Source organism: Eptatretus burgeri, chromosome 3 (genome assembly GCF_056783735.1).
Source record: "Eptatretus burgeri isolate ZD-2024b chromosome 3, Ebu_testis_v1, whole genome shotgun sequence".
In the NCBI taxonomy this organism is placed as follows: domain Eukaryota; kingdom Metazoa; phylum Chordata; class Myxini; order Myxiniformes; family Myxinidae; genus Eptatretus; species Eptatretus burgeri.
Window position 1 is genome coordinate 20,963,391 of NC_140963.1, and position 23,854 is coordinate 20,987,244.

General features: G+C 48.7%; 1 protein-coding gene across 4 annotated transcripts in view; it reads right to left on the minus strand.

Annotated features, from left to right (window-relative positions):
* The window catches only part of LOC147029511 (histone acetyltransferase KAT7-like), a 130,357-nt gene that overhangs the window by 61,030 nt on the left and 45,473 nt on the right, over nucleotides 1-23,854 (minus strand). For all 4 annotated transcript variants that reach the window (XM_085872580.1, XM_085872581.1, XM_085872582.1 and 1 more), the window contains 2 exons: nucleotides 7,739-7,972; nucleotides 809-891 (listed from right to left, as the gene is read on the minus strand). In XM_085872580.1, coding sequence (XP_085728706.1) covers nucleotides 809-891; nucleotides 7,739-7,972 — 317 coding nt within the window. The remainder of the gene's footprint in view (nucleotides 1-808; nucleotides 892-7,738; nucleotides 7,973-23,854) is intronic.

The window sequence follows — 23,854 nt, forward strand, 5'->3', positions numbered from 1 at the left end:
CAGCAGAGACAGGGGGGAAACACCAACAGCAGAGCCGAAGTCCAAGATAGACGGAGGCAGACAAACAATAGGTGTGGGGAGAAATTGAGGTCAGGAGAGGATGCATAGAGTGGACAACATTGATAGAGAAGGAAACTCTCAGGAAGGAAAACCAGAAATTTGGAAGGAGGAGGGATCGGGGTGGTGTGGGGGAGGGGGGTAAATGAAGATAGAAAAGATCATGTTGTCTTGAAGACCTGGAGGGAAGAATAACATTGAAGAGAGAGTGAAAGTTGGTTTCACAACTGTTGGGGGGGGGGGGGATAAGAGGAACAAATGAGTGGAGGTGAGCAGTAGTCCTGGAGTTAGGTAGCTTCACCAGAAGGATGTTAATGATGTACTGTCTGTGCCCTGTAGAGACCGGGGGGGGGGGGGGAGGGAGAAAAGCACAGAAAGAACAGAGGATGCAAGACCAGAGAGGAGGCGTTAGAAGACAGAGACCACCAACCTGCCTGCGATGGCGAAGTGATAGTTCTATAGACTTAGCTTCATCGTGAGAGGTTCCAATACTCTTATAGGCCATAATTGAATCAATTCATCCTCGTCACACACCCAACTTGTCCACCAAGTTTTGTCTAAATCCGTCTACACCATTTTGAGATATCGTGCTCACAGACAGATAGAAGAACAGATAAACAAACAAACAGGGGTGAAAGCACGACATCCGCCCACCTTCGGTGGTGGAGGTGATGAAACATTTGGACACGTTTTCTTGTCAAACAAATTCAAAATGATTCATTTGCAATGGCAATGTATCTGTAGATCTCACCTTACATTCTTCTGCAGAAAGGTTGTGGTAAAGGGGGCAGCCAGAGATAGAGAAGTGTCGTTCATGTTTTCCTGTCAAATGACCTGCAAAAGAAAGTCGAGGAATTAAAAAAAGATAGAAAATAATGTCGATACAAGTTTGGTTACAATTGAAAGTTGCAAAACCCAGAACTGAAGTGGCCAGACCTTGTGGTGGACTATTTGGGTTTCCTGTGTAAAAGATACAAATGCGAATAAGCAAGCAAACGCTTGTCATCACCAAGTATGTTGCAACTTTTGAAAAGTTACATGCGTTAGGACGTGGGAATATACAAGAAAAAAAAATCTACATTTTCATGACAATCACAATTGGATATTATATTTTGTTCATATCACACATGGTAATCAAAAAAGAACGATGCAGAGCAGTACTAGATAGGTGCAACATGGTACAGGGTACAGACTCAGTGTTAAAACGTAACCAAAATTCATTTAAATGCAAATGTAGACGATTTTATCCAAATTTCAGATAACACGTCAAAGAACCACATCTCATGTCAGAATTAAAAGCTCCACAGTACAGTCGCTTGTTGATATTATGTATGAGCAGGGTTACCCGGCATTGTCCGGGTGAGGGGGTGGGGGGTACTGAGAAGTAGGGGAAGCAGGAGAGCCAGTAGGGCTGAGAATGGGGCAGGTGGATCGGAGGCAGGAGAACTGGCAGGGTGGGGGTGGGGGGAGGGAAAACTGTGTCGGGGGCAGGACAGCCAGAACACCAGGTGATGAAGGAGTCTTAAGGGAACACCAGTGGGGAAAGGGGTTTTAAGGGTCTTAAATGTCTTTGGGGTCTTCAGGGTCTTCCGGCTCTCGGGGGTCTTCAAGAGTCTTAGGGATCTCAACTGCTTTTGGGGATATTCGGGGTTTAAAAGTGTCTTAATTGTGTTCGGATAATTCAATGGTCTTAAGCTCTTGTGGTTCTTTGGGATCTTTAAAGACTGAGGTTGTGGATCACTTAAAAATCAACAGATCCGGATCCGGATTCGGATCTTCACCAAAATTGAATCAATCCTTCCTTGTCACACACCAAACATGTCCACCAAGTTTCGTCTGAATTGGTCCACAACTTTTTGAGATATCGTGCAATATATCCTTTTGGCCCCATCTCTCAATGGTGAAGAATCACCTTAAAAAATTATAGGATCCGGATCTACACCAAAATCAAATCTGTTAGTCCTTGTCACACACCCAACCTGTCCACAATTTTTTAGCCGTGTCTCGCGTAGCGAACGTGGCTCTAAGAGAGCTCTGCTTTGTTCTTCTTCTTCTTCTTCTTCTGGTGAAGACAAAACCTTTAGGACTCGGCTCTTTTATATACAGGATCCGGATCTCCTTAAATACTAAACACCTATACACATCCTCGCATTGAGGGTGCCTTTTGAGAGCGTCTATCATCAACTTTTAAATATATTCGGACATTTGCTTTAAAGTTTTGAAAAGTTCACGTTACTATTTAAAGATTATTCCATTTAATGTGATGTAATTTCGTAAATACACGATTTTCTCGTCATGAACAGGAGCCTCCATGACGGGTCTCGCTATTGGCTCCATCAAGGCACGTGACGAAATATCGGAAGTTGTTGTTGTTATTGCCTTTGGGATGCGGCTCTTGGACACATTTGTCCTTGTTTAGATATCCAGTACAGACAAATAAACATACAAAGGGGTGAAAACATAACCTCCTTCACCTTTGGTGGTGGAGGTAAATATATTGTTCAGATGAATGTGGAGAAAAGCAGATCAAATGCAAGTGTTTCAACAACAACAACAACAACAACAAAATCCTCGTCATGAAAATGCCACAGCTTACTTTTTGGCTGTAAATTTAAATGCAAATACCCATGTATTTACGGCTGAATACAAATACAGTAAGACCCCGCTTAAAGTTGCCCCGATTAACGTCGTTTCGTTATAGCGTCATTTGAAATCCATCACCGTCTCCAGTATAAAACATGTTATTCACACATGAATCATGAATGCTTTTAAATTGTATCTCGTAAGTTTTATGTGCACCACACGACCTGAGGGCAAAAGTATCTGCACTGCAAGTCAAATTGATTGTTATCGGTGTCCTCAAGTCATATTTTATAATGAATATGTAAAGCAGTGGAGTCCAACTCTAGGGGCAAGATACACTTTTCATGAATATAACTTTTGGGACACTTAATGATTGGCTTTTAACGAAAACGCTAAATAAAACAGAAGGTGCATAAATACATCAAAGTAAAGCAAACACATCTCAGCGACACGAACGCATCATGCAATGCAAAATTTAAAAAAGATACCGCGTCGCACCATTCAAGTGACGCTGCATCCAGTGTTCTATTTACGTTCATCTTCCGCCACCCCTCGCTGTGTCATAGCATTATCGTGCTTGCATTTTTCTGTTACAAAGTGATTGCATGGTTAAATGTGGCGTCAAAACGCCAAACTAATGTTAATGTTGCATCTGAAAGCAAAGTGTCTCGTAAAAGCTTGACACTGTAGCAAAAAATGCAGGTGATCGGGCCGTGGATATGGCACTTGCTCCAACCACAGTGAGAACGATTTTTAAACTTGCAGACAAAATTAGAGCGAGTGGCCAAAATGTGACGCCTTTGACTGCAACTAAGGTGACAAAATACGACACGTTGTAGAAGCAGTGCGATGGAGCGAATGGAGAGACTGTTGTCCGTGTGGATATGCCCCTGAGCTAGCTGGTTATTATGGAAAAGGCGAAAAGTTTGTTTGAAAAATTAAAACAACAAGAAGGTGACAGGTCGACGGTGGAGAATTTTACAGCGAGCCGAGGTTGGTTCGAGTGCTCTAAGCATCGCACCTGCACAGTGTCAAGATTACTGGCGAGACTGCGAGTGCTGACATGCAGGCAGCGGATGAGTTCTCTAACAACCTGCAGGTGATAACAGAACGCTACAATTACCCCACACAGCTTGTTTCAAACGTAGATAAAACGGGGCTTTTCTGGAAGCGGATGCCATCCCGCACCTTTATTGCAACTGAAGAAAAGAGTGCTTCGGGATTTAAGGCTGTCGAAGAGGGAGGCAATGCAGCAGGAGATTTTAAGTTAAAGCCCTTGCTCGTTTACCATTCTAAAACACCACGGGCAATGAAGGGTTTCTGCAAGACTACGCTGCCTGTTATCTAGCGGTCAAACCGCAAGGCTCGGATGACCAGGGACATTTTTCAGACCTGGTTTGAGTATGATTTTTGTCCAGCAGTGAAAACTTATTGTGAAAAACATAACTTTGAAAAGAAAGCGCTGTTACTGTTAGACAGTGCACCTGGTCACCCAGTCGACCTCGACTCATCATCAACTGGCGTCAAAGTTGAAGTTGTGATTCTTCCTCCAAACACAACTTCTCTCCTCCAGCCGATGGATCAGGGCGCCATCGCAGCATTCAAAGCTTACTACTTGCGACGCACCTTTTCTCAGCTAATCCGTGACACCAATGGCAAAGAAAGCCAATCAATTCGAGGCTTCTGGCAGTCTTTTAACATCATGAAAGCCATTGAAAATATCGCTGAGACCTGGAGAGAAGTCACAGACCACTGCATGAATGGTGTTTGGAGGAAGGTTTGGCCGGAGTGCATAAAGGACTTCATGGGATTCAAACCCGAGCTACCCACACTGCACAATGAAATTGCCAATATGGCCAATGAAGTGGGATTCCATGAAGTCACCGCAGGAGATGTGGAGGAGTTGCTGAACTCTCATGGGGAGAGATTGACCAATGAGGACCTGATAGAGCTCCACCAACAACGGGCTGAAGAAGCAACAGAAGAGGACCAATCAGAGAGGGTTTTAACGTGTACAATTCTTTCAAACATCCTGAATAAAGTAAATGAGGCTCTAGATCTTGCGTATAAAAATGATCCTGACTTGGAGCGCAGCACTGCAGTGAAAATAATGGCATTGAATGCTTTTCATGCGACAATGAGCTCTACAAGGAGAAGAAGAAGATGACCAGACAACTTTCTCTCGACTCATTCTTCAAGAGAAAACAGCCTGAACCTGCACCAGACTCTGACGGTGACACGGATAACCCCACTACCTCCCCCTCCCCCTAGCATCCCCTACCAACCCCGCCGATACCACACCGGAGCAAAGGCATTAAGTGGCATCAACACGACCGACATTAGCTCCGAGATAAGACTAGTTAGTGTTAAATTCACTTTGTTTTTTGTTCATTTATTTATGACCTTTGGAATGTTTTTCAGATGCAGTCGGTATTATTTTAGCAACTATATACTGTATATGAATGACCCTGGTGTTGGCGCAGTGGTTAGGGCAGCGGCTTGGGATCCAAGAGGTCCTGAGTTCAAGCCCCGTTGAGCCACTGAATTAATACACCAGGGGGTTGCTCAGCCTGTCATCCTTCCGAGGTCGGCGAAATGAGTACCAGTATACTGGGCCGGTGTATACCCCGGTTAAAATAGGTGTACCATATCCCTGTGTCGTAAGAGGCGACCAGGGTTGCGTCAGGAAGGGCATCCGGCGTAAAACATGTGCCAAATCACTATGCGGATCATAATGGATGATCCGCTGTGGCGACCCCTAACGGGAGCAGCCGAAAGAAGAAGAAGATACTGTATATGAATCCGCATTATGCTATCGATGATGCGAATGGAAGTTATAATTATAACTATAACGTCGACAGAACGCATCCCCCCGTTAATACATGCAAGTCTATGAGAAAATAAAACCCGCTTAACATCGTTTCGCTTAACTTCGTGTTCTTCTGGAACACATCTACAATGCAAAGTGAGGTATGCCTGTACATTTGCATTTGTGGCCAAGTCTGTGGGGTGGCTTAAATATTTATGACTTCTTTTCTTTACTGGGGGGTGGGGGGCGGGGGTAGGAATAATACATGACTTTAACCAGCGTTGGTGCCAAAGCCACCCAATGCTCGCCTGTTTATACATTTATCGTTTTTAAAAGACGAGTCTAATAATATTTTTTATAAAGCATTGCAGTGAAGTCTGATCCAAATAATTTTAAAACAATATATGTATTTGTATATTGTAATCAGCAAAAAAAGTGTGGTAGATAAAAACATTAGAAAGGAAAAAACTTTAACGTTGATGTGCTCCAAAAAAGTTCAGTTCAAAACAGGTCAAAAATTAAAAAAGAATTGAATTTTTTTTATTTCAACTTCACTCCATCAATTATAATATACCCCAAAGGAACCCCCATGCCAAATATCAGCATCCTAGTACACATATTAAATGAATGGCAAGCTTTTAAATAACTTGCACCAAAAACTTTAACATTTTCATGCTCACGCTGACGCTGACGCTCACGCCGGGGGTATCGCTATAGCTCTCTGTTCTTCGATCAGGCGAGCTAAAAATGATGTATGAATGCTCACGAGGCCTTTAACGCATGCTCTGTGTGTGCGTCTTCAGTGATTCGGTTCTGCTCTCCGGGCACTTTGAACCCACTGTAGCCAACGTTAAATCTGTGATAGTCTTTTTCAGCATAATTTTCAGAATTTAGATGAAAGTGACAATTTCAAAATGGTTAACCATAATTGTTCTGCTACTAAAATACGATAAATATCCGTGGATGAGAGATGTCAAGTTTCAATCATTGCCTGTTAATACAAGCTCGTAGCAGTTGCGGCTATTATGTACGTAGCAATACAACAAGCTAACCCTAACACACACACACACACACACACACACACACACACACACACACACACACACACACACACACACACACACACACACACACACACACACACACACACACACACACACACACACACACACACACACACACACACACACACTTCTCCTTTTACCAATAGATGCAAACATTTAGTACAATTTCTCTTGTTGCCCCAGAACCAAACAAATATGTACTTCGAACAGCACTCTCAGCCAATACAGCTCCCACTGCCACACACGATTAATAGTAAATATCATGATTTTCAACTTACCCTGTGGATTGACAAGCCCCAGATATGAACTTACCATTGGTGTTAAGAAGCAACCAAACCAGATACACTTCCTCCCCCTGGGAGGTCTGCCTGAATGTTGGTAATAAAGGCATCGTCATTCCAATTAAAGACGTCCATTAAATAAATCACCTATGTTCACACAGCAAGGTTAAAAGTTCAATCACCGGTAGCGATGGTAGATGCATTGTCTGGAGCGCACCCATCTCTGAACCTTCGGGCTTTGCATGGTCCATGTCCTCAGGAGTTTGCAGTGGAGGGAGCTGAAGGCTATCAGCTTTTTGAGCGAGATTAGAAAGTTCTCCAACTCATTAATTGTGCAGAGGCACAGCCCTTACTTGCAGGTAAGTTTCCAAGTATTTGTAGAGAAGAGAAAGATAAAGGCACCGTGCTTGAACAGAAGAAGCTTCTGCAAGCATCAGTGTGCATACCAGAAATGGTTGAAACCCTTCAGATCACAATGAATAGTCGTCCTGGGACAGTGAAGAACAAAGTCTCCACACAAAGGCCACAAACTCTCATGGAGCTGGGGGCAAAAGTTGTTGACCAGATGTGCAACTCAATTGACAAGGACAAGTGCTGCCGATTGCTGAATCATTTCATACCTCTGTTGGAGAAGTGCATCTGTCACAATGGCAGTGACAATGAAGAAGTTTTCCATGACAAATATTCTTTGATGAGTAATCAGCAGAACTCACATATACAACAAGTGCATTGTTCATATTTGATAAATAAATCGTTGCTTTATAAACATTGAAATTTCCCATCGCAATTGTAAATGCGTCATTATGTGGGCAACTATACCTGCAAGTTTGAAACACACATGGTGATACTATGATACAAGTACAATAACATTATTATGAGCAGTATATAAATAATTTTAAACGGTATCACCCAAACATGAAATGGCAACGTCATACGGTACCGACCCATGGAATCACACCCCGGTGTTGGACATTTTGAGTTGAAGTTGTAGCTTTCGTGGAAGCGCCGTCGTTTGGGCCGGTTGGATGGAGTCACAATGACAGGCGCGTACGCTGCTCCAGCGTCAGGCGATTCCCTCCCAGGGCTGCTTTTTCTTGGCATCAAGTCAGAAGGGAGCGAAGCAGCAGGCTCCGCTGTGCAAGGTGGGCTATTTTTCACCTCCGTGGGGGGTTTTAGATCTGTGCAACAGATGGACCATTTTTACAAACAAACATGAGACAAATTTTGCTGCAATGCCAAGCAAGTGGTGAAAACACTACAAGCAGATATATTACCAGCATAAATGTTTGGTGGTATTGCAGTCTCATAAAGATGAAATCTTTAAAACCCAATGACGGAATAGAAAATAACAATGATGGATAAAGTATATTTTTTCACTTTCCTCACTCATATTATCAAATGCCTGTTCATCAGAGCTATGGATCGCTACCATATCTCACTTTTGTAAGTGCTCAAATTTTCAAAAATAGGAGCTTGGAGCAATTTCATGCATTATATGAAGCAATTTTCCATGATCAACTGTAATTATATATATATATGTATATATGTATATATATATATATATATATATATATATGTATACATATACATATATATATATATATATACATATATACATATATATACATATATATACATATATATACATATATATACATATATACATATACATATATACACATATATATACATATATACATATACATATATACATACATATATACACATATATATACATATATACATACATATATACATACATATATATATATATATATATATATATATATATATATATATATATATACAAATACATATATAGGATGTCCCAAAAAAATATACAACTTTTAAAATGCTTCGTATGATCCTAAAAAAGCAGTAATTTTGTCACTAATGCTTCATTTCTTGTTGCAGAGACCCTGAAGTTTATTGTGATACCAAGCAAGCACCAGAAAAATGCCAAGACTGACCATACAACAACGGAAGAAAATCCTTGAACTTTGGCACCAGACGAAAAGTGTCATACAGGTGCAACGTCTTTACTCGAGACATTTCGGTATCCATTTGCGCCATGCACCAAACTTTCGGACAATAAAGTGCACCATCGCAAAGTTTGCCAATGTGGGAACCATCTGTGACCTTCACAAGGGTCACAGTGGTCAGAATAGGACAGGTCGGAGTGAAGAAAATGTGGAAATGGTGAGACAGGCGGTTGTTCAGAGTCCAAAAAAATCGATTTGACGACTTTCTGCCGAGACAAACATTCATAAGAGCACCGTTCAGAGGATCCTTCGCCAAGACATTCCTGCCTTTCCATACAAAATTCAAACAGAAACGGTGCGAACTGATTAACAGAAACGCAAACGACTAGACTTTGCAAATTGGTTCTCAGGAAAGTTGGAGGAAGATGCAGACTTCCTCAAAAAACTTCACATGAACGACGAATGCCATGCTCACTTGTCCGGGGAGGTAAACAAGCAAAACTTTCGGTACTGGGGAACTGAAAATCCTGGTAATGCATCAACTGAACTGGTGCCTCGATCTGTTCTCAAAGTCACCATGTGGGTGGCGGTTGGTTGGTATGGGATAATTGGTCCATACCTCTTTGAAGATGACCAGGGACGCACTTGCACGGTAAACCAGAGGAACTATCGCGAAATGATTCGGGAATTCTATCTGCCTGAGCTAGTTATTCAGGCCCGTAGGAGAAACAACCTGATCCAGATGAGAACCCAGTGGTTCCAGCAGGATGGGGCACCGCCCCATACAGCCAGGGAAACAAGGTGTTTTCTCAACCAACATTTTGAGGGCTGCTTTATCTCCCTCTACGAAGACGTTGAGTGGCCACCGTATTCCCCTGACGTTACTCCTCCAGACTTCTTCTTGTGGGGGTATCTCAAGGACAGGATCTACGGAAACCCTCGGCCTCAGAGTCTTGATCAGCTAAAGGAAGACATCCACCGAGAAATCCAGAACATTCCTCAGGAAACTTTTCCCAAAGTGATGGAGAACATGACAACGCGTTTGCAGGCAGTGATCGGACAACGTGGAGCCAACGTCGAACATGTGGTCTTAAAGAAAATAACGATTCGATACCAAAATTTAAATTTAGGTGGCAATTTTGACATTGGTACAATAAACTTAAACCTTTCAGCTTTCTATCCAGCCATATATCTTAAAAAAAAAAATGTTACGACCATCCTCTTTGCAGATGAAAAGTTGTGTATTTTTTTGGGACACCCTGTAAATATATATATATATATATATATATATATATATATATATATATATATATATATATATATATATATGTATATATATATATATATATATATATATATATATATATGTATATATTTATATATATATATATATGTATATATTTATATATATATATATATATATATATGTATATATATATATATATATATATATATATATATATATGTATATATATATGTATATATATATATATATATATATATATATATATATATATGTATGTATATGTGTATATATATATATATATATATATATATATATATGTATGTATATGTGTATATATATATATATATATATATATATATATATATATATATATATATATATATATATATATATATATATATATATATATATATATATATATATATATATATATATATATATATATATATATATATATATATATATATATATATATATATATATATATATATATATATATATATATATATATATATATATATATATATAAATATATATATATATATATATATATATATATATATATTTATATATATATATATATATTGTTGTGGTTACCAAATTCGCAAACCACCATTCAGGTCCCTTAGGTGAGGTATTTCGGTAAGTACATGTGTAGTTAGGCCCAAACCCGTTGTCTAGTGGGAATACATGTCATTTATGCGTGCTGCGACTCTTCAGGATAGCCGTTTTTCTTTTGCTATCTTTATTTTGGACCAACCGCCATGATTACCACCACAATCACAACATCAACCACCAACCACAACGCCGCTTCACCACAACCGCCACGACCTTCCCGTCACACCTCGCAACCGTCGCATCGCCACCGTTCTTGCCCCGCTGTGGGTACCGGTGTTGGACTCGTGCAGGGCGCGCGCCGAACAGCGTGTACAAAATCACGGATTTTGTGCTTCAAAAACGGATCAAAAACGACACACGCCCACTTTTTGCCGTCCAATCGGTGAGCGAGGGGCGAATTGGCCCCGCCCCCAGGGCGATCGATATATGCAAATTTATGGATCAAAAAGCCTTCACGCCCACTTTTTCTCGGGCCAATGGGGAGCGAGGTGAAAGGTCGAAGGGAGGGGGTCAAAGCTGAGAGGGCGAAGCTACGGGGCGGATAAAAGGACCGGGTTCGTCAGTCCAGTAGAGTCGAGAGGCGGAGAGTAGGAGAGTCCAGAGGCGGAGAGTAGGAGAGTCCAGAGGCGGAGAGTAGGAGAGTCCAGTGGGTAAAGGAGAGGCGGAGAGGCGGAGAGGCGGAGAGGCGGAGAGGAGGAGAGGCGGAGAGGCGGAGAGGCGGAGAGGCGGAAACAGAGAGTCAAGACTTCGCGGGCGGTGGAGCTGCTCGTCGTGTGCGTTGGAGTCGGAACGGAGGGGACGGAGCTGTGGAAAGGCGGCGACACCAGACGAGGGGGTGCTCGCGTCGTGCAGGGAGCTGCACCCGAGGGAGGCCGACAGCGCGACCTGGCCGAGGTGGAGACGCTCGTCGCGGGATAATAAAGATCCTCTATACCCCGAGCATCAGCAACCTCCTCCTGTTTCCCCCCGCGCTGAGATAGTGCGACCAAGGGGGCCCCTTTCCCACCCCCTACCAGACACTGTCCGCGAGGCCCGCGGAGTTGAGGCGCCATCGCCGCTCCGCGTCTCATCACCAGACGGGTAGGCGCGACCCGGTCTCGGCCTCAGGCCCGCCTCATCCTTGGGGGTATTCTTTTCCTTGGTTTTAGGTATGTGTTGTCGGCGCCGTCTGTGAGGTAGAATTGTATAAGTGTTGCCGTGTGCTCGGTAGTCGGTATTAGCTCTGCATTGTGTTTTCGCTTTTACATTTGCTTTTTGTGTAAATTGCATTGTGTCTTTTCTGTGTGCTTTTGGTGGAATTGAATGTGTGCTTCCCGTGTGCCGCGAATAAATGTGCTTTATTGTTGAACTGTTTCCCGCTTCGCTTCGTCATTTCTTTCTTTGAATCCTCATCTTGCTTCACGTAAAGGGTTGGTAGTGGGCTGAATACGCCCGATAATTAATCGAACCGTCGAGGTCGATGAATAACACCGCTCGGTTATCCCGATAGTACGGAACGGGTCGCTTAAGTGGCCCGTGTCCGAAGTCGACCTGCGGCGAGGTGCGATCGCCCGGTCTACCCTCCGCGTGGGTACTTAGGTAGGTCGAATTTGGCGAGCAACCCTATCCCACGCGGGGGCTGATTGGCTCGATCGCGGTGAGACCGAAAGGTCCACCCGTGACTGGTTCCCGGCGTTAGTCCGAGAGGGTCACGACTGGATTGTCCGTCCGGTGGGCGACGTGCCGCGATTCGAGTTACGTGGCCGTCAGCACGCCGGCGGGCGCGGAATCCGCAACACTGGTGTCAGGTCGTGCGATACAAATTCATCGCCCTCCTCGCGGCACTGGTATCGGAGAACAGGAAAACGGGCTCTCCTGTCTCCGGCTAAATTCACGGGAATCGGTCCAGGGGTGAGAGAAGCGACCCCCGATTCCCTCCAAATTACGAGCGAGCAAATTAACCCTTTAAGAGAAGCAAGATGGCGTCTCAAGGCGAGCGGGAGCCGGGGGTATTAGAAATGGATGTAGAATGTGTAGAATCCATGGTCCAGGATGGAATCCCCGAGCAGGAAATGTTGATTGTGCAGGAACACGGACTCGCCCAACTGAACCCAGAGCCCGAAATGGGTGCGGCAGCGGCCGCAGTGTATGACACCTCCCCCCCCCTCTCCACCAAAACCCTTCCCCAACCCTTGCCGAAACGGCTCAGCTGAGTGCATCCGACATGGCCCAGCTATGCGCCATGCTGGCGGCAATGAACGAAAAGATGAATGCGAAAATGATCGAAAAAATGGATGCGAATATGAAAAACGAAATGAAAGGAATGAACGAAAAGATGGATGCGAATATACGAAAAATGGATGAAAAGATGGATACAAATACAAACGAAGTGAAAACGACGATGGATGCGAATACACAAAAATTGGATGCGAATACACAGCAAATGAGGGAAGAAATGAAAAAGCTGCGGGGTGAGACGCAGAACATGGGCCGATGCCTGCAGGCGGGCATGAAGGCCGTGACAAAGGAAATAATAATAGTTGAGACAAGGGAGGTAAAGGGTGAAGAGTTGGCAGAGACACGGGAGATGGGAACAATAGAGGAGAGACTGCACGGTGAGGACGGGGTAAGTGACGCACACACACACACACGGAGGTAGTGGAGGACAATGGGGGTGAGCTCGCGGAGCGTGTGGAGACCCAGTGCGAGCACCTGGATGGCCTCCTCCAGGAACAAGGGGAGGGAGTATGCCCCCTTGAGGCGAGTCACGACCAGGTGAGTTCGGTCGTGCTTTGCGAGGTTGAGGGGAGGAGTGCTGTGGACGGGTGCACGGAGAGCTTGGGGGGTGTAGAGGCCCCAGAGACCCTTGTGGGGACACAAATCCCCAGTGTGGTTGTCCCTGTGTGTGTGGTGCAAGGTGTGAGTGCGTCCCCGTGTGTGGAAGCGACCCCGTGTGTGAGTGGTGTGGTGGCGATGGTGCCAGAGTACGTGCTTCCCAGCACGCCGAGTGTGGATGGGGCACCGCGGGTGAGTGCCCCCGCGTGTGTGGGTGAGGCACCGTGTGCGAGTGAGGCCGTGTGTGTGAGTGAAACGGCCAGTATGAGTGAGGCACCACGTGTGAGTGGTGTGGTGGCGAGTGTGCCGGAGTGTGTGCTTCCCAGCACGCTGTGTGTGGATGAGGCACCGCGGGTGAGTGCCCCCGCGTGTGTGAGTGAGGCACGAGTGAATGGAGCACCACGTGTGAGTGGTATGGGTTATGCAAGGGAGACCGTGTGTGTGAGAGAGCGGTATGTGAGGGAGATGTCGGTTGGCATGCGGGAGCACGCAGCCGCGTCTCCCGGTGTGAATGTGATGGAGTGGACTGTGTGCGTCGTAACACGCAGGTATGCGTGTGTGGAATGGAGACGGAGACGGCGACAGAGGAGAGAAAGCCGAGTAGCAGCTGTAGTTGTTCCGGGGACCGTGCCGTGTTCACCCAGCAGTGAGCACGCGGTTCGTGCTGTGCAACGCACGAGACCACCACGTGCTCGCTTGCGAGAGTGAAGTCCCGGTCCGGAAACGCACGCGGTGGATTTGCCGATCCCGCGGACGGACAAAGTTTAGGCAGGTAAATGGATTTGGACCGAACGGGTTCTCCACGCGATCGTGTGTGTTAAGCTCCAACGGGCAAAGCACATGTGTTCGCGTGGGGAACCCCTCGAGACGTGGGGCTTGTGTTTTTTTTTTATGCGCACGGTGACGTCATGGCTGCACGTGGGGTTGGAATGCGGCAGGAGGGGTATCTCTGCCGGATGGAACCGTCCAAAGAGGGACGAGGAACACGTGCAGCTGCATGACGTCACGGGCAGGTGCGCGAGCTCTGAGTTGCCGCGCAGGTGCTGCGCATGGAAAAAGAGAAAAAAAGAAAAAACAAGCCTCACTTTCGGGTGCACAGGATTTCTGGGCAAGGGGTGGAAGACCCCCTTACCCTGGGCACAGGATGGAAACTAGTTAGGGGGAAGGGTTAGCTTAGCTAGACCGGCTCCATGGGGCAGGGGTAAGTCCTCATGGGGCCCGTGGAATGGATTAGAGGGATTGTAGCCAGATTTAGGTTGGGAAAGTTATTTTTTTGATTTTGAGACAGTGACAGACTTGTGAATGTGTAGAGGGGACGTAGTTTAGCTACGTAGTGTTAAAAGGAACGTGCTGTAGTTTAAGGGACGACGTGGGAGCACGAGTTAGTTAGGGGATGTAGTTAGGAGGATGGCAGAGTTCAGTGGTGTGTGTGTTGAAGAGTAGTTGGTGAGTTGTGAGGTGAGTACTTGGCGAGTGAGTGAGGCCAGCGGGTCTGTGTGAGTGGAGCGAATGGGGAATGCATGGTGCGATGAGTGATTGGGGGGAGGAGTGACTCCCGCCCAAGGGACCCCGGGGTCAGTATAAAGTGAGTTAGCTTGGTTAGTCAAATTAACAAAAATGGAGGTTGTTTTGTTGTTGGTGGGAAAGTAGGCTCGAGACCCATTTGGAGGGGTGCAGGAGCCCTGTTGACGGGCTTGGGAGCGTGGCTGCAAAAGGTGAGTATCGCTGAGTGGGTACCGCGGGCACCAGGCTAGTCGGCCGCGGTAGGCCATGGGCCCATGGGGGGCCGGGATAGAGTAGTGGGCACGGGTGCGCCTGCTTGGTGCGGGGGCCCGGGGCGCCATTAGCCGCGTGGGCAGTGTTGTGGGCACGGGTGACCCTCGGAAAGGGGCCCGGGAGGCCGGCCTGCCACGTGTGCGTTTCAGGGGAGGTGCCATGGGGGGCACTCCCCGGTGTTAGGGAGCTGGTAGGCTCGGAGGCAGTGTAGTGCCCGGGGGTGCCATAGCGGGAGAATCGGCAGAGGGTCGTGCCTGCCAAAGGGAGCCACGTGTCCCAGCCAGGAGACCGTGTGAGGGCACGGAGAGAAAATTGGGGGGCGAGGCCCGAAATTGTGAGGACACCAACACAGGCGACGGGAATCTGGGTTGTTAGAACCAATAGTTTAAGCGAGAGGCGCTTGTTGAAAGCCCCGGGGTAGTTTAACAGTTAATGGTTAGGGTAGATTAGGAGATGTACCCCTCCGCACCATCCATCCCCTCGCTGTCGTTGTGGGCTGCTGGACCCACTTTGGTTATAGATCGCCGAACTCTGGGGAGGCCATTCTGAGGCTTGAGTTGGGCCTCGACACAGGACGTTAGCTCTCCCTTATTCCCCTCCGGGAAGGGAACGTAGGGGTTGGGAGTAGGCTAGGTGACAGTATAGGTTAGCCGAACAAGGACGATAAAGGGGGTTAGGGGACGATTTATAGTGGGGGAGTAAAAATAAAAACAACAAAAAAATAAGTTGGGGCTAAATTGGGGTTTGACAAATTAAGGGAGTGGGTATGTACAGTGACAGGCAAAGGCGATAGGTTGGGAGGGAGACAGGTAGGTAGGTCCGAGCCCGCCCTCCAAGTGGCCAGCACCACCGCACTCCCTCCACCAACCTCCACTGAACGGCAAGAGCTGGCCACTTCATCGGCTGGCCGTGTTTTACTTCAAGGCGGAGGCCGGCCAACTTCATCGGCAGCTGTGTGCTGCAAGGCCTGTGCCGGCCAGTTCATCTGCTAGCTGTTTTTTCTTCGAGGCCTGTGCCGGCCAATTCGTCTGCCGGCTGTGTTTGCCTGCAGCGGCCTTCTTCTGCGGGCTGTGTTTGCCTGCTCACCTTTGCCTTGCCATGCCCACTGCCCAGGTTCACCAGCCCCGTTCAATTTTGCTTTGCCCCCCCCCCCTGTTCATTGCCATGTGCGCCAGGATCAAGGCAACAGTTTGCAAGCTGCGAGAACTGCCCTGTTGGCAGCTACAACACGGGCCTGCAGTGGCGGCCCGTGCACCGTGTTTGTGTTCATGCATCCATTCGTTGTGCTCATTGCGTGTGCCACTTGAGCTGGCACGGAGACTGCGTTGTGCAGCCCATGCACCGTTGTGGTTCACTGCGTTCAGTTCAAAAGGGAAGGCCTTGGACTGCGTGTGAGCAGCCAGCCACGTTCCCTGTCACCTGCATTGTTTGAGCCAGAGACTGCATGCGGGCAGCCTGGCTCCCTGCTAACTGCTTTTCTTTTGCAGAGTTCAATGATCCTGGGCCATGGTTTAGTGTAAAATTTGAAAGTTAAGGTTAAGATGTACTGTAAATATGAGTGCGCCCCCGGCATGTCTGTCCTAGCGCCGGCAATTTTATTTAAGTCGTCCGTGTGAGTGAGTTTGTTTAGGTAGTTACGCAGCCCTCAGGTTATTTATTTTGGGGACACGAATACCATGAATGTCGCACTCAGGGATCCGTAGGTAAAATGTACTAGGGGAAAACTACACATGATGGCACACGAAAATTTGACGACTCGGGACGAGTCTGTAAAAAGGGGAGGGGGTAGTGTTGTGGTTACCAAATTCGCAAACCACCATTCAGGTCCCTGAGGTGAGGTATTTCGGTAAGTACATGTGTAGTTAGGCCCAAACCCGTTGTCTAGTGGGAATACATGTCATTTATGCGTGCTGCGACTCTTCAGGATAGCCGTTTTTCTTTTGCTATCTTTATTTTGGACCAACCGCCATGATTACCACCACAATCACAACATCAACCACCAACCACAACGCCGCTTCACCACAACCGCCACGACCTTCCCGTCACACCTCGCAACCGTCGCATCGCCACCGTTCTTGCCCCGCTGTGGGTACCGGTGTTGGACTCGTGCAGGGCGCGCGCCGAACAGCGTGTACAAAATCACGGATTTTGTGCTTCAAAAACGGATCAAAAACGACACACGCCCACTTTTTGCCGTCCAATCGGTGAGGGAGGGACGAATTGGCCCCGCCCCCAGGGCGATCGATATATGCAAATTTATGGATCAAAAAGCCTTCACGCCCACTTTTTCTCGGGCCAATGAGGAGCGAGGTGAAAGGTCGAAGGGAGGGGGTCAAAGCTGAGAGGGCGAAGCTACGGGGCGGATAAAAGGACCGGGTTCGTCAGTCCAGTAGAGTCGAGAGGCGGAGAGTAGGAGAGTCGAGAGGCGGAGAGTAGGAGAGTCCAGAGGCGGAGAGTAGGAGAGTCCAGAGGCGGAGAGTAGGAGAGTCCAGTGGGTAAAGGAGAGGCGGAGAGGCGGAGAGGCGGAGAGGCGGAGAGGCGGAGAGGCGGAAACAGAGAGTCAAGACTTCGCGGGCGGTGGAGCTGCTCGTCGTGTGCGTTGGAGTCGGAACGGAGGGGACGGAGCTGTGGAAAGGCGGCGACACCAGACGAGGGGGTGCTCGCGTCGTGCAGGGAGCTGCACCCGAGGGAGGCCGACAGCGCGACCTGGCCGAGGTGGAGACGCTCGTCGCGGGATAATAAAGATCCTCTATACCCCGAGCATCAGCAACCCCCTCCTGTTTCCCCCCGCGCTGAGATAGTGCGACCAAGGGGGCCCCTTTCCCACCCCCTACCAGACACTGTCCGCGAGGCCCGCGGAGTTGAGGCGCCATCGCCGCTCCGCGTCTCATCACCAGACGGGTAGGCGCGACCCGGTCTCGGCCTCAGGCCCGCCTCATCCTTGGGGGTATTCTTTTCCTTGGTTTTGGGTATGTGTTGTCAGCGCCGTCTGTGAGGTAGAATTGTATAAGTGTTGCCGTGTGCTCGGTAGTCGGTATTAGCTCTGCATTGTGTTTTCGCTTTTACATTTGCTTTTTGTGTAAATTGCATTGTGTCTTTTCTGTGTGCTTTTGGTGGAATTGAATGTGTGCTTCCCGTGTGCCGCGAATAAATGTGCTTTATTGTTGAACTGTTTCCCGCTTCGCTTCGTCATTTCTTTCTTTGAATCCTCATCTTGCTTCACGTAAAGGGTTGGTAGTGGGCTGAATACGCCCGATAATTAATCGAACCGTCGAGGTCGATGAATAACACCGCTCGGTTATCCCGATAGTACGGAACGGGTCGCTTAAGTGGCCCGTGTCCGAAGTCGACCTGCGGCGAGGTGCGATCGCCCGGTCTACCCTCCGCGTGGGTACTTAGGTAGGTCGAATTTGGCGAGCAACCCTATCCCACGCGGGGGCTGATTGGCTCGATCGCGGTGAGACCGAAAGGTCCACCCGTGACTGGTTCCCGGCGTTAGTCCGAGAGGGTCACGACTGGATTGTCCGTCCGGTGGGCGACGTGCCGCGATTCGAGTTACGTGGCCGTCAGCACGCCGGCGGGCGCGGAATCCGCAACAATATATATATATATATATATATATATATATATATATATATATATATATATATATATATATATATATATATATATATATATATATGTTGTTGCAGGCCGGGGGGGTCGGCAGCCAACCGACCGCTCTGAAAGGAGCCGCAAGTCGAGTCGGCCCGACCGATCGCCCGGAATAGAGATCGCCGCCCGGATAACTCCGAGCGACGGGTCCTTGTACAAGAACCGAAATATGCCAATCGGCAGATCACGTGGGGTAGGGTCGATTGCCAATCTTCAATGTACCTAAATACCCATGTGATCCAACTACCGGGGTATTCCACCCTCGAACAGATCTCGTACGGAACAAACCGCCGAGGCGAGCTTGTCCGTGCGCGATTCCTAGCGGTGTAATCGCCGAGAACCGTCGGTCAAAATGTCCCCCTATTATGGCAAACCAACGGCTTTCTAACTCCCAACACACGAAATGTTCAGTCAATGAGGGAATGGACGAAACGAGCAGGTTTACATTTACACAAGGACATTTATTATAATGAAACACGTATGCAATTAAATAAGGCAAAACACGTATGCAATTATACAAGCAACAAAAGAACTACAACCTTCTATAAGCAATTATTAATGTACAGTCACTTACACAGTTTTACTTACGGGACTCGGCGCCACAAACATTCATTCGAAAGAAAAAGCAGGAAAAAGACCCCATCAAAGGCAATGGGGTCAGACTGGACCTCTTGGGTCTTTATATTATGGCGTGGGACTTGGCAGACCGAACGAGTCTCACGAGACCGTTGCAGGTTACCTACACTCTCGTGGTGTCTGGCTTGGGCGACCCACGATGCTCCTTCCCCACGGCAGCGAGCGTAGCCGCGGTCGAGCTCGGGCCTTCCGTGTGGCAGGCGAGCTCTCTCCGGCTCTCTCCACACGAACGCGCGGTTTGCGCGACACAGCAGTCAAGGCTGCGCCTCCAGCTCGAGTCTCCGCGCCGCCCGGACTTCCATGCAGCTCCTTGGCTTCTGGGTTCCTCCCGACTCCCCCAACTGCCGAAGCAAAAAGCTTACTCCTCCCACGGGACTCAGCACACGAACTCTGCCACGGGACTTCCACGAACTCTTTCCACGAACTCTTTTTAACTCTCTTGGGACAAAGAAAAGATGTCCTCTTTATCCTTTTCACCCCCTCCCCCGCACCCGGCGTGACTTATGCCCTCGTGATCCACCCCCCCCGCCCGCTCAACCACGGGTGGGAGGGAGTTGTTGACGTCACGGGATGGCAGGGTTCTTCTTCCTCTTTGCAGAAGAGGGGGAGGGACGTCTCCATTGTTTCATTCCCTAACTATTAAATCGACCCGCAGCGCATCTTATCGATTTCAAAACATTTAAACAATGGAAGGTGAGCGATCTAGGGAACATGCACTTATCGACGTAGCTGACTAAGGGAACCTGTATGTTGTGTGCGATTGAATTCCAAATTTGTAACAATATATATATATATATATATATATATATATATATATATATATATATATATATATATATATATATATATATATATATATATATATATTGTTGTGGTTACCAAATTCGCAAACCACCATTCAGGTCCCTTAGGTGAGGTATCTCGGCAAGTACATGTGTAGTTAGGCCCAAACCCGTTGTCTAGTGGGAATACATGTCATATATGCGTGCTGCGACTCTTCAGGATAGCCGTTTTTCTTTTACTATCTTTATTTTGGACCAACCGCCATGATTACCACCACAACCACAACATCAACCACCAACCACAACGCCGCTTCACCACAACCGCCACGACCTTCCCGTCACACCTCGCAACCGTAGCATCGCCACCGTTCTTGCCCCGCTGTGGGTACCGGTGTTGGACTCGTGCAGGGCGCACATTGAACAGCGTGTACAAAATCACGGATTTTGTGCTTCAAAAACGACACACGCCCACTTTTTGCCGTCCAATCGGTGAGCGAGGGGCGATTTGGCCCCGCCTCCAGAACGATCGATATATGCAAATTTGTGGATCAAAAAGCCTTCACGCCCACTTTTTCTCGGGCCAATGGGGAGCGAGGTGAAAGGTCAAAGGGAGGGGGTCAAAGGCAAAGCTACGGGGGGATAAAAGGACCGTGTTCGTCAGTCAGAGCCGTGTGGAAGTCTGGAGCCCGAAGCCTGCAGTAGCTGGAGAAGCTGAAGAGAGTCGAGAAGGGAGGAGAGTCCAAAGAAGAGTCCAGAGGCGGAGAGGCGGCAGCGGCGAAGGCAGACGAGGGGGTGCTCGCGTCGGTGCCGGGAGCTGCACGCCCGAGGGAGGCCGGCAGCGCGACCTGGCCGAGGTGGAGACGCACACCAGGGATAATAAAGATCCTCTATACCCCGAGCATCAGCAACCCCCTCCTGTTTCCCCCCGCGCTGAGATAGTGCGACCAAGGGGGCCCCGTTCCCACCCCCTACCAGACACCGTCCACGAGGCCCGCGGGTTGCGGCGCCATCGCCGCTCCGCGTCTCATCACCAGACGGGTAGGCGCGACCCGGTCTCGGCCTCAGGCCCGCCTCATTCTTGGGGATATTCTTTTCCTTGGTTTTGGGTATGTGTTGTCGGCGCCGTCTGCGAGGTAGAATTGTATAAGTGTTGCCGTGTGCTCGGTAGTCGGTATTAGCTCTGCATTGTTTTCGCTTTTATATTTGCTTTTTGTGTAAATGGAATTGTGTTTTTCTATGTGCTTTTGGTGGAATTGAATGAGTGTGCTTCCCGTGTGCCGCGAATAAATGTGCTTTGTGTTGAACTGTTTCCCGCTTCGCTTCGTCTTTTCTCCCATTGAATCCTCATCTTGCTTCACGTAAAGGGTTGGTAGTGGGCTGAATACGCCCGATAATTAATCGAACCGTCGAGGTCGACGATAACACCGCTCGGTTATTCTGATAGTACGGAACGGGTCGCTTAAGTGGCCCGTGTCCGAAGTCGACCTGCGGCGAGGTGCGATCGCCCGGTCTACCCTCCGCGTGGGTACTTAGGTAGGTCGAATTTGGCGAGCAACCCTATCCCACGCGGGGGCTGATTGGCTCGATCGCGGTGAGACCGAAAGGTCCACCCGTGACTGGTTCCGGGCGTTAGTCCGAGAGGGTCACGACTGGATTGTCCGTCCGGTGGGCGACGTGCCGCGATTCGAGTTACGTGGCCGTCAGCACGCCGGCGGGCGCGGAATCCGCAACACTGGTGTCAGGTCGTGCGATACAAATTCATCGCCCTCCTCGCGGCACTGGTATTGGAGAGCGGGACAACAGGCTCTCCTGTCTCCAGCGAAATTCACGGGAATCGGTCCAGGGGTGAGAGAAGCGACCCCCGATTCCCTCCAAATTACGAGCGAGCAAATTAACCCTTCACGAGAAGCAAGATGGCGTCTCAAGGCGAGCGGGAGCCGGGGGTATTAGAAATGTATATGTGTAGTAATGTAGAATCCATGGTCCAGGATGGAATCCCCGAGCAGGAAATGTTGATTGTGCAGGAGCACGGACTCGCCCAACTGAACCCAGGGCCCGAGGTGGGTGCGGCAGCGGCCGCGGTGTATGACACCTCCCCCCCCCCTCTCCACCAAGACCCTTCCCCAACCCCTGCCGAAACGGCTCACTTGAGTGCATCCGACATGGCCCAGCTATTCACCATGCTGGCACAAATGAATGCGAAAATAAAAAGCATGAACGAAAAGATCGATGCTAGTACACAGCAATTGAAGGAAGAAACGAAAAAGCTGCGGGGTGAGACGCAGAACATGGGCCGATGCCAGCAGGCGGGCATGAAGGCCGTGACAAAGGAAATAATAATAGTTGAGACAAGGGAGGTAAAGGGTGAAGAGGTGACAGAGTTGGCAGAGACACGGGAGACAGAAAAAATAGAGGAGAGACTACACGATGAAGACGGGGTAAGTGACGCACACACACACACAGAGGTAGTGGAGGATAATGGGGGTGAGCTGGCGGACTGGGTGGAGACCCAGTGCGAGCACCTGGATGGCCTCCTCCAGGAACAAGGGGAGGGAGTATGCCCCCTTGAGGCGAATCACGACCAGGTGAGTTCGGTCGTGCTTTGCGAGGTTGAGAGGACGGGTGCTGTGGACGGGTGCACGGCGAGCTTGGGGGGTATAGAGGCCCCGGAGACCCTTGTGGGGACACAAGTCCCCAGTGTGGTTGTCCCTGTGTGTGTGGTGCAAGGCGTGAGTGCGTCCCCGTGTGTGGAAGCGACCCCGTGTGTGAGTGGTGTGGTGGCGATGGTGCCGGAGTGCGTGCTTCCCAGCACGCCGTGTGTGGATGAGGCACCGTGTGTGGAAGAGGCCGTGTGTGTGAGTGAAACGGCCAGTGTGGATGAGGAACCGCGGTTGAGTGCCCCCGCGTGTGTGGGTGAGGCACCGTGTGTGAGTGAGGCCGTGTGTGTGGATGAAACGGCCAGTGTGAGTGAGGCACCGCGGTTGAGTTCCCCCGCGTGTGTGAGTGAGGGACGGTGTGTGGATGAGGCACCGCGGTTGAGTTCCCCCGCGTGTGTGAGTGAGGCACGAGTGAATGGAGCACCACGTGTGAGTGGTATGGGTTATGCAAGGGAGACCGTGTGTGTGAGAGAGTGGTATGTGAGGGAGATGTCGGTTGGTATGCGGGAGCACGCAGCCGCGTCTCCCGGTGTGAATGTGATGGAGTGGACTGTGTGCGTCGTAACACGCAGGTGTGCGTGGGTCGAATGGCGACGACGACGGCGACATGTAAAGAAAGAAAGCCGAGTAGCGGCTGTAGTTGTTTCGCGGACCGTGCCGGGTTCACCCAGCAGTGAGCACGAGGTTCGTGCTGTGCAACGCACGAGACCACCACGTGCTCGCTTGCGAGAGTGAAGTCCCGGTCCGGAAACGCACGCGGTGGATTTGCCGATCCCGCGGACGGACAAAGTTTAGGCAGGTAAATGGATTTGGACCGGACGGGTTCTCCACGCGATCATGTGTGTTAAGCTCCAACGGGCAAAGCACATGTGTTCGCGTGGGGAACCCCTCGAGA